The sequence below is a fragment of the Berghia stephanieae genome, chromosome 1 (genome assembly GCF_034508935.2).
Source record: "Berghia stephanieae isolate SIO BIC M18660-M18661 chromosome 1, UCSD_Bste_1.3, whole genome shotgun sequence".
Lineage (NCBI taxonomy): Eukaryota > Metazoa > Mollusca > Gastropoda > Nudibranchia > Aeolidiidae > Berghia > Berghia stephanieae.
This window is the reverse complement of record NC_088360.1, coordinates 15,588,562-15,608,561: the sequence shown is the minus strand read 5'-3', so window position 1 is coordinate 15,608,561 and position 20,000 is coordinate 15,588,562. Positions and strand designations below refer to the sequence as shown.

The window sequence follows — 20,000 nt, the reverse complement described above, 5'->3', positions numbered from 1 at the left end:
GGACTGAGACAACGCTGTTAAAGGCCAGATACTCATTTTACACCTGAGTTCGGTGAGAGAATGTGAATTAAAAGCCGTTTCCAAGGACGCAACTATGCGCCACTCTAAGCGAGATAAGAACTGTGGACCTTTCGATCCAAAGGCCTCGAATAACAGGCTCAACCCGATGTGCACTGTTTGGAGACGAATGGTCATCAATTTGGATCCATAAGGCCTGTTCTGGAAACATGCTAGAATCGTGAAGCACTCTGACGTTAATAATCAAATTGTTAATATTCTATACATGATATACTTGCAGTATGCATATCTTATATTTGAATGGCTACGATATCTCATGTTTTACTTCACAGCTTGCCCAAAAGGATATCATGGTCTGGATTGTTCTCAGGCATGCGGATATTGTGCAGGAAATAGTACTTGCGATCACGTGAACGGAACTTGTTTGCAAGGGTGCCAAGATGGCTGGACCGGTACCATGTGCACGTCAGGTTGGTGCACCAAAGAAATTTTTTTTAAACGCCCAGCGGGAACGTATGACATTATTTTGATAAATTTTGTTGGTCTACTTTCATTTGCAAACTAATCAAAATGCAGATAATTTGAAAACGATTAAAGCATTGACTTTCTGACCGTAAACATGAATGTTATACAAAACTACGCGTTCTACTAGGCAATTGGAATTCAATAGTCTGATGTCACGTCACCCAGCAACGGCGGCCATCGTGGTTCTAAACAAAGAAAATCTGTCCTTTTTATTTTTCATGCTGGCTAGAACTTTTCATATGTCTTGTGATCAGAGTATGTAAATGTAAAAATAATTATCAGATTTATAATGTTTTTTCTCCTCTGGATAAGCTATTGTGGGAGAAATATTTCATAAGGGCGACCGCCACTGTTCCGATAGTTTAGAGCCAGTTACTAAGTTACCATGCGTCATTACGAGGGAAGTGACGTTACGACTGTTGAAGCGTATTTGAGGACAAGTAAAGAAATCAACATAATCACATGATCAGGTAATGAGCAGGCGCATTTGTGAATGCAACGGAAGCTTTTCAAAAGCCCTCAGCCTCATTGTTAGCTTTTTAACATTAGTGAAAAGTAATTTATTTTAATTGTTATCATTTAAGTTGTTACCATACACTCACAGTCATTTTTGTTATAAAAAGTGTATTTGTCAAATTAATATTTGGGACCCATTTCCCCATTAAGTGACTAAGTGATCTAATTGCCGAGAAATTAAATTTAAAAATTGAGCTTAAAAATTGAGCTTTATATAGAGCAATATCCACTAAATGTGCTCAAAGTGCTTTACAGGGGGTCCCTGGTCAACAGCAACATTTAACATGTAGGACGAGGCATGACGCCTGTTAGGCGATATTACAATTTTTCGGACACAGTCAACGCTGTTAACGGCCAGGTACTCATTTTACACCTGAGTACGGTGAGAGAATTTGAGTAAAGAGCCTTCTCCAAGGACTCAACTATGCGCCGAGCGCCAGGCTCAACCCCTGGACCTTCCGATCCGAAAGCGAGTGTCATACCACTAGACCACATAGCCGCAAATTAGCCTACGTCAAAATGATCAAAGTGATACAAAGATGATAGAATCTGTGAACTATGAAAAGAAATAAACAAATATGTATGTAACATAAATACATTATCTACTAGAAAACAGATCAATGACAGAGAACGCTTTTTTTGTGTTTACAATCCAAGATCTTGTTACAAGAAGGATGGGCTGGATATTTCTCTGTCGTCGATCTGCTTTTGATTTTGTTATGTATTTATGTTTTAAATATTATTTTCTGTTCTTGGCTGAAAAAAGGTTATTGAACCCGAACCATTCCGTATTTGGTATTTTGTTAGTTTTTTGAAGCTGTTATAATATTCATTATGTTTTGTTTAAATGATCAGAGATACAAAGCCATACCATATGACTTTCTCCTCAACTTAATAGGAAATGAGATTAGCGGAAGAGTAGCTTCCCTTGATTGGACGTCACCGGCGGAAAAGTTATTAGAGAGAGAGAACGTCATGCTGGTTGTGCGCATGCGTCTCTCGTCCTCGCTTCCGGTGAAAGCGACATGAGACACTTCACCGAGAGCGAGGACGAGAGGGACGCATGCGCAAAACCAAATTGACGTTCTCTCTGTAATGTGACGTCCAATCAAGGGAAGCTACTCTTCCGCTAATCTCATTCCCAATACCTGTTTAAGGCGGTGGATCACATTTTTGCACGATTGCTGCACACCACTCAAAGATTTCCCCCTTTGTTAATTTTCGCTCTATCCAACCTTCTTCATAGCTTGTCATCCGGGTCTCTTTGGACCTGGATGTAAACACAGATGTGGCCGTTGTCAAAAAGGCTATTGCGATCATGTGACGGGAGAATGTCATGGAGGTTGCTCACGTGGTTACCATGGCGACAACTGTAAAGCTGGTAATTTTTCTATGTTTTTTTTTGCTTTCTTTTTCATCATGTTGTCTCATTACATAAAACCGTCTCTGATTGCTTACGGGGAGACGACTGTGGCAGAAAACAAAAGAATCTGTCCATAAATCAGAATGTCCATCTGCCTTTCACACTAAAAACAAAAAAAAAAAAAACAAAAAAAAAACAACAAAAAACAATGGAAATATGTTTCCGTATGACCTGCTGGGAGGAATAAGTAAAACTTTGAAAATCCGTGGAAACATTGTGCTATATAAATTATCTTATTTATTTATTTATTTATTTATTTATAAATTCATTTATTTAGAATAGCATCCATAATAGAATGGCTTACCATGAAATAACAATCTCAAAGCGCTATGTCATTTTCTCAATTTTCAAATCTCTCCAACCAGAATGCCCCAATGGCACCTATGGTGAAAACTGTTCTTCCAAGTGTGGCAACTGTGATATAACGTTCCAGGGATGTGACACGGTCACCGGTATCTGTCTAGGAGGATGTCTGCCTGGCTGGCATGGTGTCGTCTGCAGACACAGTGAGTACCATATAGAGACATTTCACTTTGTTAGTTTTAACATTTCGATTGCGTCTAAACCAAATAAGCTCAGAAGACACCAGCAAAGTATCATCTTTCAACTTTGTGCAGGCACCCTGACAAGTAAAGGCTTTTTACTTATATTTTTATCTCCAATATAATTAGCGATGAAGATTTTCATTCTTAAAAATCAGTAATAAAGTGAGCCAAAAAACCCCCCAAAAACCCCAACAAAACACAACATCCATTGAACCAAGACTCAGTGCTTAACATTGTCAAAGGAATAAGTAATAAACCACCACACGACAAGTGCAATTCCAAATTCTAGGGAGCAAGGTGGCGGCTTTTTGGACATATTATTATATACTCAACAGTCACGAAAATATATAGCCACGAATAAATTTTTAACTTTATCTATACATAAGAAATATTTGAAGTGGACTACCCACGTCAATTCATACAGTCCTTAATAGAGAACTAAATCTCATGCATAATAGTTGTAATATCAACCGAGGGTCTTCAAAAATTGACACATCCATAACAAAAGATCTTGACCCGTGGAGAGAATTGACACAGAAGATTAGAGAGGCAGCCGAGGCGTCTCAATCGGATGATTTGGAAATGAACGGTCCTAAATCAAGAGTATTATTCAAAATCTCCCTTAATCTGATATAGAACAGATTTTCTTTTCACAAAGATATTGAACTAGCGTCTATAAAAGGCAGGTCTTTCTCTTGTGTTTTGCAACCCTGAATTTGGATAAATCTAAATCTTATATCATGTGGAAATGAACCAAATATCAATTTAAAGCAAATTGTTCTGCCGTTTTCCCTTCATTCTTTCTCGTCTATGAAACAGATAAAGATACCCCAAGTATCTTAATAATAATATGCTTTTGAGTCGATGGCTTACACGGAAATTCGCTAAGAGCACTGGATTTACTAAAGTTATATAATAGGCTTCATCAGTCGTAACGTCACTTTCCTCGTAATGACGCATGGTAACTTAGTTACTGGCTCTAAACTATCGGAACAATGGCGGACGCCCTTATGAAATATTTCTCCGACGAGCATAAAAGCGTATCCAGAGGCAAAAAAAACATTATAAAACTGATCATGTTTTGACTTTTACACATTCTGATCACAAGACATATGAAAAGTTCTAGCCAGCATGAAGAATAAAAAGCACCGATTTTCTTTGTTTAGAACCACGATGGCCGCCGTTGCTGGGCGACGTGACATCATACTATTGAATCCAATTAGCTGTTCTAGCAGGGAGGTTTCTTTCTTGTTTCTCTTTATTGTGAAGTTGTATTTTTATATATTACTACTTTTGATTGTTTCATTTCTATGTTTTAACCTGTGGTGGTTTATATTCATTTGCAAAGTTGCGATACTTGTTACTTTTCTTTTTCTCATGCAGCAAATAAGCTTTAATGTAGTTAATAAAGATCTAGAGATTGTTTAGGATTAGGACAATTGGCTGAGTGGTTGAATTAATAATGTACAAGTTGCCTCTGTATGAAATGAAGCAGACAGATGGTTATCGCCTACATGGTCCTTTGTTGTTGTGTATAGATGGCGTTTTCAGATGTTATAGTAATGGCCAAATACTCAAGGTTTTTCTTACTCCTTTATATAAAACTATAACGAGCTTATTTACTCATTTGTTTGTTTATGCGGCTTCGTTGTCCAATTGTGTTATACTAGGCTTGCTATTTATTGTAGGTCAAAATTTCGACTGTAAAAGCGTCGCAAAATCGAGTCCTTGGGAAAAGCTCTTTACATTTATTTTTTCACCATACTCTGGTTTATAATGGGTACTAATCAACAACAACGTGGTCTCTTTCGAATTAGCGCTTTATAGGCTGCATGTCTCATCTTACATGTTCAGTATTGAACAATATTATCTTTTTTGTTCTATTAAAAGACAAATGCTTCAGTCTATTTGTTTTCGTTGCTTGCTTTCCTGAATATCAAAATTTTATATGCCTTAAGCTGAAACAGTACGTTTTATCGTGCTTTATTAAACACGGATGCTTCCGTTTGCTTGTTTATTTTAGTTACTGATTTTTTTCTCAATATCAAATTTTATAAATTTATGATTCATAGTTTGTGGAATTTTGGAGGGCACTAATACTTGACTCATATGTGACTTCCTCTTTACAGACTGTTCTGCAGGCACATTCGGCAAAGACTGTAAATTTGTGTGTGGCCGATGTCGAGGCGGTGCAGACTGTGACATCACTTTCGGTATATGTCCTAGTGGCTGTGAGGATGGATGGGACGGGGAGAGATGTGACCAAGGTATCAACATAATATTATCCTATCATTAAATCAGCAACCACAATAGGAATAATAGATTATACGGCAGATCACAAAACCATTAATTTGACCACTAAAACCAGCGTTAAAATCATCACCACCTCTACCACTTCCACCACCACCATCTCCACAATTACCGTCACACATCCTCATGGAATGTTCTTTTTTTCTTACTCTTGTACTATTCTTTCCTGCGTTGTCTACCACTGTTTCATACACACCTGCTCAGATCTTTAATTTTACATCAGACTCCCCCCCCCCCCCTTCTTTATCATCTACAGGTATTCTACGAATTTCCACATCTCTTCCCTCCACCCCAATATTCCCTGTCCTCGTCATCAGCCTCGTTGTTGCTGTCATCATCATCTTCACCTTCTTCATATACTTTGTTTGCATTCGTCCACGGAAACACGCGTCAAGACGTTTATATATTCCCTCTGTGAGTTGTATTCACGATAAGAATCCAATCTATTCTTTTAAGAAATATATAGGGTTGGGGGTAAGTGTTGTTTAGTAAAGCCCCCCCCCCCCCCAAGGAGAACATTGTTACGGGTGTTTCTTTTTTACGAAACACGACGAAACCCGACGAAACCCTACAAAATTATGGGAAATGTGGAAGCAGTGGGGAGTGAACAAGGTACTCAGGGAAATGTTAAACTAGTGGGGAATAAACCTGAGATAATGAGTTTCGGCGGGTTTCGTAAAAAAAGTAATAGCCGATAGTGTTTCTCTTTTACGAAACCCTCAAAAACCCGTTTAAACCCACCGAAACTCATCAAAACCGACCAAATTTATGGGAAGTGGGCAGCTCTGGGGAGTGAACCGGGACTCAGGGAAGTGTACACCTGTAGGGAGTGAACCTGGGACTATGGGAGGAGGAAGGTTGTTCTTTTTTTTACGAAACCCGATGAATACCCGATGGAATCCACCGAAGCTCGCCAACCGAACCAAAGTTATGGGAAGTGAGCAGCTCTGGGGAGTGAACCTGGGACTATGGGAAGAGGATATCAGTGGGAAATGAACCTTGGACTCTCGAAGATAGATACATGTGGGAATTGAAGCCGGACTATGGATCGGAATGAAGAGGGTTCCAGTGCATAATCAACGTTATGCATTTTTGAATAGAAATGTGAATAATAAATTTTGTATTTGGAGCGCTTGGCTTGTAGTTGGTTTGTTTACAAATAACTTCTCCACCGGTGACGTCCAATCAAGGTACGCTACTCTTCCGCTAATCTCATTCCCTATAGAAAAAGTGCGGCTGATGTAACTAATCTTTTTATGACTTTTTTTCGGGCTGCCAAAGAGGAGATCTGTTTCCACAAATTCCGTCAAAAAGTCCTTTAACACTTTTACAAACACATCATTTTGTGCGGGCGTGTCTGGTATTATGTAATTTATAATAAACCCTGTCTTCCATCAAAAATAATGTAATGATCTAAAATAATAATAATAATAATAATAATAATAATAATAATAATAATAATAATAATAATAAAATAATGGCAATAATGAATGACGTTTACGTCATTCGGCATTTGTTATTGATTTTAGATCGTCAGTTGGGCGATAAGATCTCAGTAAATTAAAAAAAAAAATTGAGCTTTTATATAGCGCAATTTCCACTAAATGTGCTCAAAGCGCTTTACAAGGGGTCCCTGGTCAACAGCAACATTTAACATGTAGGACGGGACATGCCGCCAGTTAGGCGATATTACAATTTTTGTGACAAAGACAACGCTGTTAACGGCCAGGTACTCATTTTACACCTGAGTATGGCGAGAGAATGTGAGTAAAGAGTCTTTTCCGAGGACTCAACTATGCACTGAGCGAGGCTCGAACCCAGGACCTTCCGATCCGAAAGCGAGTGTCATACCACTAGACCACATAGCCGCACAAAGTAAAGACCCACTAACAGTACATTTTAAGATAACACATAGTGTTGTGTGTTGGTTTGATTAAAAAAAATACATAGATAGCGTCTAAACAATTTGTTGTTGATAGGAGTATGCACAACTTATATGAGAACAATAAATCCCTACATTTTTCAACGTTAAAATCGTTTTTTAATGTTTTTGCTGAATCAGAACTGTGATCCGATGACCAATACCTACGAACAAATTGTTGGAGGTCCCTGGGAAATCCCACGAGGTCACCTGTTGCTTGGCAACGAATTCCTAGGCAACGGTCAATTTGGACAGGTCAAGAAAGGCCATATCAAGTTTAATGGCAATAAAGTGCCTGTTGCAATCAAGTCCTTAAAAGGTGAAAACACGTTTGTCTTATCGAGAGACTTATACTGGTCCCATCATAAATAATTGAATGAATATATTAAGGAATAGATGATTTTGTAGATGATTTCAGTTTATTTGATAACACAAATTAGATGAAAGAAATTATAATTACCTGCATGCATCAAACCATAATTCAGTTATTATTTTATACCATGAAGTTACTGCATTCTCAAATAAATGTGATTTTTATATAGCACAAGATCCACCAATGTTTTCAAATTAATTTACAAGCTGTCCAGAGAAATAAACGCACTGGGCATGACGCCTGTAAGGCGCTATTATAATTTATTTTGTATAGATACAACGCTGTTGCTGGTCATGTAATCACTTTTGAGTAAACCGATTTTTTTCAAGGTCTCAACATTTGAGCGATGACAGCGGGACTTGATCCATGAGCCTACGGGTCACAACCCGTCTCATACGACTTGACTTTTAAGCTGCACTATCGTATAGATAGAACGAAAATGACATCGCTCATCTATTGTTATTGTTTTTAGCCAGCCATATCTATGAGTAGTTCACAGACTTGTTAATGCGTCGTCAACGCTGGCGAGACGACTCTGGACGTCTCACACTGGCATAAGTAAATAACATTTTCCGTCATTAAAAAGAAGCATGAATAGGGATTCCGCGTCGATTAGGCAGCAGCATTTTATGGTTCTCACACTTCTATGTTATGACGATCGACCCAATCAGCAAAGTCCGGTCCGCATTCGTGCAGCGTCACGAACCCGCCTGGTAGCATCGTCACAACACACCGTTCGACTAGATGCTCTGCCATTTCGGGTTCTTGCCCACATCGGGTACATGTTGGACAGGTGGAAAGTCCCCACTCATGAAGCGCACTTGCTGTTAGGCAGCTACTCGACCGAAGCCGATTCGCAGCCACCCAGTGTCTCCTCTTACTGGTATCAAAGCCTGGCAACTTCTCACCAAGCTTAGAGGAGTGTACGTCCCCGCTCCCAAGAGGGATTGAATTCGTCCAAACCGACTTCGATCTCGTATGTGCAGCCCTGTCCGTAGTCAGGGAATCTGCGTACAAGGGTTGCCGGGACTTATTTTGGCTCGAAACGGGGGCACCATCCATTGTGTGCTTCAGAGGGGTATCCCAATTCCCTCTCTCTTAGATCTTACTCAGCCAGTTTACCGTAATCGTCTCTCTCCGGACATTGGGGGGGGGGGGGGGGGGGGGGGGGGGTGGATCGCTGCAATTATCGGGTCCCATTCTCTAGGAGTTGCTGCCAGCGTTCCTGACACTATGTGCATCGACGTGCGAAGTTTTACATCCACCTTCTCAACGTTTCTGCTTCTACCCCACACAGGAGCGCAATACTCCGCGGTGGAATATTATAATGCCAGAGCGGACGTTCTCAGAAGCGCTTGGCTAGCGCCCCAAGTCGATCCCGCCAGCTTCCTCAGAAGACTATTGCGTTTCTCTTTCTTCCGGGCAACTCCTTCGAGATGCACCCGATAGGTAAGGCTGCGATCCAACGACACCCCTAAATATTATGGATGCGGCTCATATGGGAGTGGCTGGTCCCCGACTAGGACGTTAAGTTTACGGGTGTGCAATGCACTGCATAGATGGAATGCAGTGGCCACGGTTTTTGAAGTGTCCATCTTCAGGTACCACTTGTCGAAGTAGAATTTGAGTTTGGTGACGTCCTCGCTGAGTACGCTCTCGAGACGGGTCCACACTTTACTCTGAGTAACGAGTGCCCAGTCGTCCGCGTATCCCAGCCTCAGGGAGGAAGTGTTCGGCATATCGCTAATGTAAACGTTAAACAACATTGGCGCAAGTACCGAACACTGAGGGACCCCATTCTTCAATTTCCTTACTTTACTCGTAGCGTCTCCCAGCGCGACGTGGAATTCGTCTTTCCCCTAAGATAGAAGAGAACAACTTCAAGGTCTTTTTGCACCTTATGATCTTTGCAAGTTTGAGCATTAACCTTTCGCACCAGACCGCATCATACGCCTCTGATAGGTCTATAAATACAGCACATGTTTGCTGTTTTCTCTCGTACCCTTTCTCAATATGCTCTGTAAGGGCAATGACCTGTTCCGTGGTGCATCTCCCTTCCCTGAAGCCCGCTTGCTCGGGTGGCAGGGCAGCGTCTTGGACCGGCCCCCATCGGTTTAATAGAGCACGCTCCAAAAATTTGTAAAGACAGCTTCAGGATGGCAACTATCTTCGCATGCTTCCACACTTGTGGGAGCTTCCTTTTGCAAGGACGTGGGACATTGCCGCTGCCAGCCAGGCCCGTGCCCTGGGGCCCAGATGCGTCTCCATATCGGGATATACGCCGTCTATTCCTGCTGCTTTGCCGTTCTTTATATCGCTAATGGCTGCATCCACTTCTCGGGGACTGAACGGGGACGTCCAGTCCGACTCCTCCGCAGGTAGCGAGTCCAAAATCGTACGGTACGCCTTGCGGACACCGCGCTCAAAAGCATGATTAGAGACCCGTTTGTTACGGTTCTTAATATTCTTGGCAATTGTGTCTGCCTCACATTCCGGTGCAGCCTTCGCGTAATTCCGGTCCGGATCCAATTTCTTTATCAAGCGCCAACATTAGGCGTCCGCTCTGTTTGAGCCCTTAGAAAGTTACAAATGAGTTATCTTCAGTAATGCTCAAGGTAACATCGAACATTTTGATTGATATTGCTGATTGTGAACTGAGTACATTTCTCAATTCACATTTCTATATGTGTATGATAAAGTGCCAAACAAACAGAGTGAAACATGCAAGAAAACTCACTCCAAAAATCCAGCCTGCCTCGCCTGGGGATCAAACCTCAGACCTGATTACCACTGTTCTGTTGTACACAATGAGTTAACACATTTTATTACCAACGACCAATATTTCATAAATTTCCTTCGTAATTTCACTCAGACAACGCTTCAGAGAAAGACAAGGGAGATTTTATGAGCGAGTTGTCCATCTTGAAGACTGTTGGAAAACACACCAACGTGGTATGCTTAGTGGGTGCTTGTCACATCAAAGGTAAGAAGCTTGTTTTTGGTTGTATGGCATCAATAGCTTTATCAACCAGTTAGTTTACAGCGGCACTCTGGAATAACTCGTATTAAAGATTAGGCCAGAAAACTCGTCCTTCAAATATCGATCGATCAATTCTGACTAAATTTTCCAGAGTACGACAGTTAGCGTTTTAATAATGCTTTGTGCTTTTGGTCAATTACTTTATTCATTCTATGATACATTTCAAAACAGATTCATCCAGCCCGAAGGTGGATGGAATCACACACTGGATAGTATGTTATTTCTTTTCTTTTTTATCACCTTATGTTCAAATAGTAAATAATTTTCAGGATCTTGTGAACTAATTACTCGTATTTTGGCTAACAGGCATACACTGAAGACCTTTTCCAGATAAACTACAGACAGCAATATCAGAGAACATCAGCCATGTCCTCTGGTAATACCATGTGGCCACAGTGTATCCACATTTTTTAAAACAAGAAGCGATTGACACCCTTCCTTACCAGTATTTTCTTGAGTGCATCAGGCATGCCATAAAAGTAGTCTTGACGTAAGCAGAAGAGTAATTTCGGAGTGAAAAATACGATATCATTTGCAATTCCATAATAGGAAACAAAAGATAGTCAAACGCATCTGCCATGCAAACAATAAATAGACGTTGTTGATTTTGGTATTGACACATTGTTGTCAGCTGAAACCGAGATTAAATAGTATATAATCCAGTTTCGGCTCAATACGCTTCAACAGTCGTAACGTCACTTCCCTCGTAATGACGCATGGTAACTTAGTAACTGGCTCTAAACTATCGGAACAATGGCGGACGCCCTCATGAAATATTTCTCCGACGAGCATAAAAGCGTATCAAGAGGAAAAAAATCATAAATTTGATCATGTTTTGACTTTTATACATTCTGATCACAAGACACATGAAAAGTTCTAGCCAGCATGTAGAATAAAAAGTACCGATTTTCTTTGTTTAGAACCACTATGGCCGCAATTGCTGGGCGACGTGACATCAGACTGTTGAAGCTTATTTTTGGTTCGCCCATCACTAACCATTAACCAATCAGAAAATTCCCTTCCATTTTCCCCGTTTCGTCACCTTGACTATTTATTTCCTGTATGAAAAGACCTGAGATCCCTTAGTACATGTCAAACACACAAATAGGTCCCGGTTAGTGAGTATTTCTCACAATATTATGACACACTGATAATGGATTTGAATTGCAAAACCTGTCGACACGATTTATTTTCCCCCAATCATCTGTGTTAAAATTGTGAGTGATGCTCAGGATATATGGGCTGATAGACAAGCTCTTATTGTGGATATGGGTCTTCAGTTCATGGTCAGTGGTTGGTGTCAGGGCAGAAAATATATTTTATTTTAATTTTCGAGTCAAAAGTAAAACAACTTAAATGTTTATTCGACTATTTCATGAAAATAATATTGATAGAATGCGCTTGGCCAAGGAGTTCACAACATTGCCATCCGGAAGTATAACGGACCAACACACAAACTCTGTGTAACCATGAACTTTTATATAGTCTGGTTAATACAGTTTAGTGAGAACAACTCACAAACGCGGATGGCAAAAACAATAACAAAGGCCTGAGTGACGTCATCTTCGAACTATCTATACGTAATTTTCAAAAGTGTATACACTGTATGCTGATTGAACTGAAGGATCCTACAATAAGCTATTGCCTCCGTGTCAAAAGCTTGACAGACATAAAAACAAGAGGTCACAGACTAACCATCAATTGACGTTACTCAGTTCGTTGTTATTGTTTTTAAACAGCCATTTTGATGATAAGTTCTCACGAAATTGTATCAATCAGACTATATTACATTCCGCTGGCGGGTGTTGTGAGTATCTTTAGTTAAGCGCATAGCATCAATAGAAGGAACAAAAATGACATCACTCAGCTCTTTGTTATTATTTTTAGACAGCCGTTTTACTGCTTCGTTCGTTCTCACTAAATACGAGTATATCAGCCTATAAACGTTCAAGGCTACACGCAGTTTTGATTGGTGGCGGATATTGTGTTTTACCTAAACCCATAGCATCGTACTGACACACAAAATCTTAATAGTCTGACTGATATACTTTAGTGAGAACTTATCACCTAGGCGGAGTTCAAAAACCAATTATAAAGTGCAGAATGGGGCTATGTGGTCTCGTGGTATAACACTCGCTTCCGGATCGGAAGGTCCTGGGTTCGAGCCTCGCGCTCGGCGCATAGTTGAGTCCTTGGAAAAGGCTCTTTACTCACATTCTCTCACCGTACTCGGGTGTAAAATGAGTACCTGGCTGTAAACAGCGTTGTCTTTGTCCGAAAAATTGTAATATCGCCTGACAGGCGGCATGTCCCGTCCTACATGTTAAATGTTGCTGTTGACCAGAGACCCCTTGTAAAGCGCTTTGAGCACATTTAGTGGATATTGCGCTATAAAAAGCGTAATTTTATTTATTTTATTTATAGAATGGCGCCAATTTCATACATCCATGGTTTGTTTCCATTTCATATCTCAGTCAAAATATTCCATAATCCAAATAAACTCTAAAAAATCAAATCATTACTTTCATCACAAAAATATTAGACACTATTGATGCTGTATATGTATTTAGGTAAAATCTTTACAACATTCTTTAGCCGGAAATAACGTACCAAAACACAAAACTGTGTATATCCTTTAATGTTTATAGTCTGATTGGTATTATTTAGAGCTGGCGAACCATGATCTCCAACGTCCTGTCCGACATGGAACATCGGTAAATCATTAACAGGCTGTATAAAAATAAGAATAAAACGCTGCTTGACGCCATTTCGTTCCTTCTATCTTTGAATTTTGCCAGGTGTGATGTATGTAGCAATGGAATATGCCAAACACGGCGATCTGAGATCGTTCCTACGGAAATCTCGTCACATGACCACCATTCATGAATACGACAACACAACTTCTCCATTCCTCCACACTGCCATCCGACCCCAACTACTCATCAAATTAGCCCTGGACACTGCCAAGGGACTTCAGCATTTGGCACAGAAACAGGTACGTATCCTTCGTATTGAGTGAATGCATTTGCTTAAAAATTAATTCTCTTAATTAGTGACCAAACAATAATTACAAAGCCCTATCCGCACTGGACTGGTGTCTCGGTGTTGCTTATTATTATACACGAATTGTGTGCTTTTGTGAGTGTTATTCATAAGTAATAACCATGGAGCCCTAAGAACCAGTGCTCCGAATCTTTATTTAATGTCCAGCTTCACTCATGAAGATATTTTGACATGAACAATAAGATTAAGGTGAAAATTCAGCAGTTATCTAGAAGCTCTGCAAATAAATCTAAAGTGGGTGTAGATGTAATATCCCCCGGTCAATTGTCCCAATCTGTGATAAGTCTGGGGTAAAATGAGAATTGTCTGAGGTCTTTGATGGATGTCGGGGGGATGAAATTGTCCATTTGGGAAGTCCTGGATGTTCTTGTCGGTGTTTGGAGATCAGGATTTGAAACCGCTACCAGGTTGTTCTTTATCTTATACATCATGGTCAGGCGTTCTATTTTCCTCCTTTCATTCAAGTTGATCCATTATACTGCTCACACTTGATGTTTTCTCTCTAGTTTCCCGTAACAAAACAAGCGGCTCGTCTCTGTATTGTCTCCCGTTTATCAACAAGGTGTTTTGTGAGTGAGTACCAAACAGTGGATGCGTTTTCAATTTGGGGTCGAACTAATGACATGTAAGCTAATGATTTTAGGCTTGTTGATTTAATCTTTAATTTTTTTCGGAGGAAACCCATGGTCCTTTTTTGCGTGATGTTGTTGATGTGCTCGTCACATTTTAAGTCTGGTTTTATTGTTATTCCTAAACGTTTGACTGATGTTATGTCTCTAAGGTGTGGTTGTGTAGCTTGTAATTGCATGTGATTGGACGTTTCTTTCTGGAGCTGGAAATGACATTGCATTGCTTTGGACGAAACTCCATGTGGCGTCTTTGTTCCCAAGCCCCCAGTTTCTCAAGGTTGTGTTGCAGATGTGTTCTAAATTCATGTAATTTTATTATCAAGTATGCAATAGTGTCATCCTAAAAAGGTGAATTTTAGATTCAAGACCATCTGCCAAGTTGTTAATAAAAACAAGAAAGAGAGCTGGACCAATGACTGAGCCGTAAGGAACCCCAGATTCAACTGGGACAGACTTGGATGATTCATCGTCAACAATCACTGATTGGGTACGGCCTTTCAGGAAGTTGTCAATCCATCTGTTGATTTTTCCATTTATCCCATATTGTCGAAATTTGTGGCATAATATGTTGTCAACTTTGTCAAAGGCCTTGGAGAAGTCCGTCCATTTTAAGTACATCAGGTTGTTGGCCCTTGTCGAGAGACTTTGAAACGTCCCCAATAAAGCTGATTAATGAATTAAATTAATTTCACATGAGCGCCTGGATCTAAAATCATGTTGGATTTCATATAGGACATCATACCAATCTGTGTATTTTATTATCTGGGTGATCATGATGTGCTCAATATGCTTGCTTGAGATACAAGTGAGAGACACTGGGCGGTAATTTGAAGGAATCGTTCTCTGTCCTTTTTTATAAATGGGGATACATATCTGTTCTCCAATTCTCTTGACTTCACCAGTGTCGAGTGATCTCTGAAAAATCAATCGGAGTTAGGGTACTACAGTCTGCAAGCTCTTTCAAAACTCTTGCATGGTCCGCTATCCTTTATAGGATCCAAGTTTTGAAGACGTTTTGCAATGCCCTCTTCCATAACATATGTATTTAATCACAGGCTGTTTTTCATTGACGTAAAAGCTTTTGTTTTCTATACTGTTTTCTGCAATTTGTTTAAGGGTTAAAGGTTGCTTTTTAGAATAGACAGACTGAAATTGGGCATTTAGAACTGTTGCTTTGTCAAAAGCTGTGGTGAGGAGCTTTCCATTGTCATTAATTGAATTATCCCACTTTAGTCCATTTTTCTGTGTTTAATGTATGATCAGATTTTATTCATACCTGTAAATTGGTTTCCATTCTCATCATGGCTAAACATGACCTCCACGTAGTCCCAATATTTTTGACGTAACTCCTTTTGTATATTTTGTTGTTTCAGAACAGTGTTTTCTCTTTGTAACTGCTATCTTTTGTCTTTTTATACATTTTATAACACCAGTAACGCTGGTTCATCATCTTTCTTATTGACTTAGTGATCCATAGTAGGCGGTTTTTTTATTCTACAAGTTTTATGTGGTATATAACTGATTCCTTTCTCTAGAATATGTTTGCATTTTTGCCAAAGTTCTTCAATGCTAAGTGTTGGCATGTTTAAAATCTCTTTAGCTGTTTCAGTAATTTCATTTCTCAGACTTTCCCAGTTTGCTTTTCTGTAGAGAGGGTTTTTTTTTTCTGTTTCTGTATATTCTTTTTCGGGTTCATGTCTACCTCAAATATAATTGCATCATGGTCTGAGATGTTTATAAGACTGGGATTATTGGTGATCGTTAAATCTAAAGTGTTCTCCATAAGAGTTGGTTCATCTATTAGTTGACTGAGCGCACTGTCTTCTAAGATATTCAAAACATCATTGTGTCACTGTGCAAAATAAAAAGGGTCTTTTCTTTTAATGTTTTAGATTTCCAGTCACAACATGGGAAGTTAAAATCTCCTGCCTCCTATTATGAAGATGCCATTGGTGATGGTTTTTATTTTCATCATACCATTTTTTAATTGCTACAAGCTTTCTTCTTCACCCACATGGGTCGATAGTAGGAGCATATGTAAAGTGTCCTGGATCCTTTAATTTTGATGTTTACATGTTTTGACATTTTACATTATATCCGGTTGGCGGATGTTACGTGCTATTGACTAAACGCATAGCATCAATATAAGCCTTTTGGTGAAGTGACCAAATTAGTTGGTCTCGCATTTTAATAGTGACATAGCCGGTAGAATTCTCCATAGGTTGGCGGGTTGTGGTAGTGGGGGAGGTAGATTAGCCTACCGGCTCTATGGTTTCTGCTATACGTCTATAGCTTTGATTCACCCCTCCTCCCCCCTCTAGCTCCTTATCATAATGTATCCAGTCCACGCGACGTTATCGCCTTTGTCCGGGATGAACCCATTTGAACTCGCCTGGGTATGTTCGTGAGTATTTTCTAAAATGGGAGACAACAGCGGTAGAATCCCTGAGCACTCCATTTCTGGAACTCCCTTTGAGTCCCTTGATACATTCATACTGTAATGAAATATCACTTTTCACTTTGCAAGTTATTGATAATACTTTAATTGGGCCTTGAAATATATCCTTTGTTTTATACAAATGAACGCTTTTATACATATTCATTTATGCAAGGCGCTTAGAACCTGTTGCATATGGAGTAGAAGTAGAATGCTATAAAATGCCATATATCATTTTCATAATCATCATCCTCATCATCATATATTTTTTTTCAACAGATTATCCACCGAGACGTGGCTGCCAGGAATGTTTTGTTAGCGGACAAGCTGGTAGCTAAGATTGCTGATTTTGGTCTGTCCAAAAATGACCAGACTTATGTCAAGACGTCCATTGTACGTGATGAAAATGTTAAAGCATTCTTCACAAAATTTATTGAAGGCCTGCCATATTTGAATGATAAGCCTATAATACGTTGTTTACTTTGTGTTGTTCCCTTTTACATGAGCCACATTTACCCCCTTTATTTTACTCACAATTTTATTGGCTCATTTAGACAGATCAAGCGTTTGGTTTGAATATGAGGGAGTGTATACCGGTATAGGAAAATTAAAAGATTATTATTTAATTGCGAAAAAAGGTCTCATATTTTCTACTCTAATTATATATTTTTATTTTACCACTAAATGTAATGGATGAGAAGGGGACTATTTTATTTACATGAGAATATAGAAATTGATGACATTTGAATAGTTACCAATATTAACTGCGCTTGATTGGACTGCATGCTAGAAGCAGAAAAGCCGAGACTATTGGAATTATCACTGTGATGTTCACTGAAGACGGAGTCTACATAATTCAAGAAATGATCAAACGTTTTCTGGTGTCCATGAGGAATAGAATAAAATTAAAGCTCATATTATTTGAGATTCCTCTCGCTATACTATGCCCGACGCTAGCACATCGCCTCTTTACATTTAAGGTCTAGAGAAGTTTTACTTGAATTATCGATCGCTTTTGAATAACTCCTAACAGATCAAAAATGAATGTTTTAAATAAGATATCATTTGATGATGATGATGATGATGATGATGATGATGATGATCACCATCACCACCACCACCACCACCACCATCATCATCATCGTCATCATCATCATCACCTTTACACTGGAAATGTTCAAGAAAATTAAATATGAAGTTCAAAACATTCATAGAAAGTCTTTTCACGTGCACTATTGAAGCTAAGAAATACCGCTTGTGGTACCGAGGTTAATACAACATAAAAGATTGCTTCTTTACCTTTTTTATGACTACACTTTTAGCAAGACGTTTTTAGTTCTACACAAAAAAAAAAAAGAAAAAGAAAAAGATATAAATTCTCACTTTTCACATATTCTATATTATGTATATCTATTATTAAGACCTGTCGTACTTTCTTTTTTATTTCAGACAAGAGTTCCTATCCGGTGGATGGCAATGGAATCTCTCTTCAACTACACGTACACACTTAAAAGTGATGTGTAAGTGTTTTGTAGACTGCCTTTCATTTAATTTGGAAGTATTGTTCTCAGTGTAAAATTCACTGAAAATAACCTCAATGTTGATAACCCTCGCCCAATGGTTCGCCAATCGTACTCCCTCGCGGATCTCCTACCTTGCCGTTGGTGGGGGAGCTTGAGGCATAACGGGGGAAAAGGAATAATTCCGGTTGACCGTCACGAGACCATCCCGCATGTCGAGCCTATAGCGGGCCCACTGAACGGCCGCCCTGATATATGACCAATAGAGATCCCACCCGGGGGCCCGAATGGTCTCGACCATCCCGGGCTCCATACTACTATGTTCTAATGAGTTCATGCCCAATATTCAGATTCATCAATGGCTGACTAGCCAAATACTATCGCGCTCATGTCGATAGGGTCGTCGACACGGTCGAGAAATAAGCGAACGTCCCAACACTGTCAACTGGAAAATGCGATACTAGGGTGAGCGGCCTGGCAAAAAATGAGCTTTTTCAAAGCTACTGGCCGGTCATAGCGTTGATATCCTTCTATTACAGGAGACCCATCTTTATTCAGGCGCGAAATCTTTCGATTCCAGATTCCAGGCTATACGGTGGTCTAGCGAGAGGGCACCTCGAGACTCAAAGGAGGAGTTAGCGTTTACGCTTAAGAGCCTTCAAAGGTAAGGGTCATTGAGAGCGCAACGGACAGCAATGGGGTGAATAGAATTTCTGTGAAGGTGGGTGGGCTGTATATGCACAACATCTACAAACCACCTAGAGAGACTTGGACTACACCACCCTAGCCATCCTTCCAACTGTCTGGGAGACTTTAATAGTCACCACCACGAATGGGGCTACCGAGACTGTAATGAGTAAGGTAGACAACTCCACTCATGGAAGGACTGTAACAATCTACACCTAGTGTACGGTCCTACAGCCAAGGGTGCTTTCATAGGCACTCGCCATAAGAAGGAGTATACTCCTGATTTCACCCTCGTCACGAAGGGAGAGAACGGAGAACCGCTGCAGGTAAAGCGGACAGTCCACGGCGACTTCCCACATATCCAGCACAGCGGGGGTGACAATTCCGAGGGGTTATATAAAGACCACCTGGTTGCTCCAAATTCAGTTAAGACCAAGATATTTAGAGCTTTTAATAATTTTGTTTTCAAATCTATAAAAGCAATGATGAAAAATAAAGAAAAACGGTGCCTTATTATTGTCGACCGCGCTATTAATGATATGGATTTAAGTGAAACACCAGTTCTGCCCGCCAGATGAATCGAGCCAACTCACAAAATTATAACTTTATAATTCAATAATCTGATGGAGATGACGTGATCTTATTTACATTTCTTCTTCTTCTTTCAGCTTATCCGCATTTTGAAGGATTTGCCATAATGAATGCCACATCTCCATGCATCTCGGTTCATGGCATCATCTTCCTCCAGGCCCAGTTCGTTCATATCATCCTTTACCTTATCCCACCATCTAGTTCTAGTCTTTGAGTTTCCCTATTTCCTCTTTCCCGCTAATTGTAAGTCCAATACTTTCCTTCCCACGTACTCCCTCTCTCGTCTCTTTACATTTCCGAATCATTTCAATCTATCTTCTCTAATCTTTATTGATACATTTTTCACTTCAGTCAACCTTCGAATTCGTTCATTTCTCATTTTATCTTTTATTGTCCAGCCAA

The 20,000-nt window shown here is 39.8% G+C and overlaps 1 protein-coding gene across 2 annotated transcripts in view; it reads left to right on the top strand.

Moving 5' to 3' along the window:
• The window catches only part of LOC144968843 (uncharacterized), a 56,191-nt gene that overhangs the window by 32,978 nt on the left and 3,213 nt on the right, over nt 1-20,000 (top strand). For both annotated transcript variants that reach the window (XM_078907602.1, XM_078907595.1), the window contains exons 6-15: nt 351-488; nt 2,306-2,440; nt 2,848-2,988; nt 5,157-5,294; nt 5,594-5,751; nt 7,400-7,577; nt 10,504-10,614; nt 13,470-13,666; nt 17,080-17,193; nt 18,250-18,320. In XM_078907602.1, the coding sequence (XP_078763728.1) occupies nt 351-488; nt 2,306-2,440; nt 2,848-2,988; nt 5,157-5,294; nt 5,594-5,751; nt 7,400-7,577; nt 10,504-10,614; nt 13,470-13,666; nt 17,080-17,193; nt 18,250-18,320 (1,381 nt within the window). The remainder of the gene's footprint in view (nt 1-350; nt 489-2,305; nt 2,441-2,847; nt 2,989-5,156; nt 5,295-5,593; nt 5,752-7,399; nt 7,578-10,503; nt 10,615-13,469; nt 13,667-17,079; nt 17,194-18,249; nt 18,321-20,000) is intronic.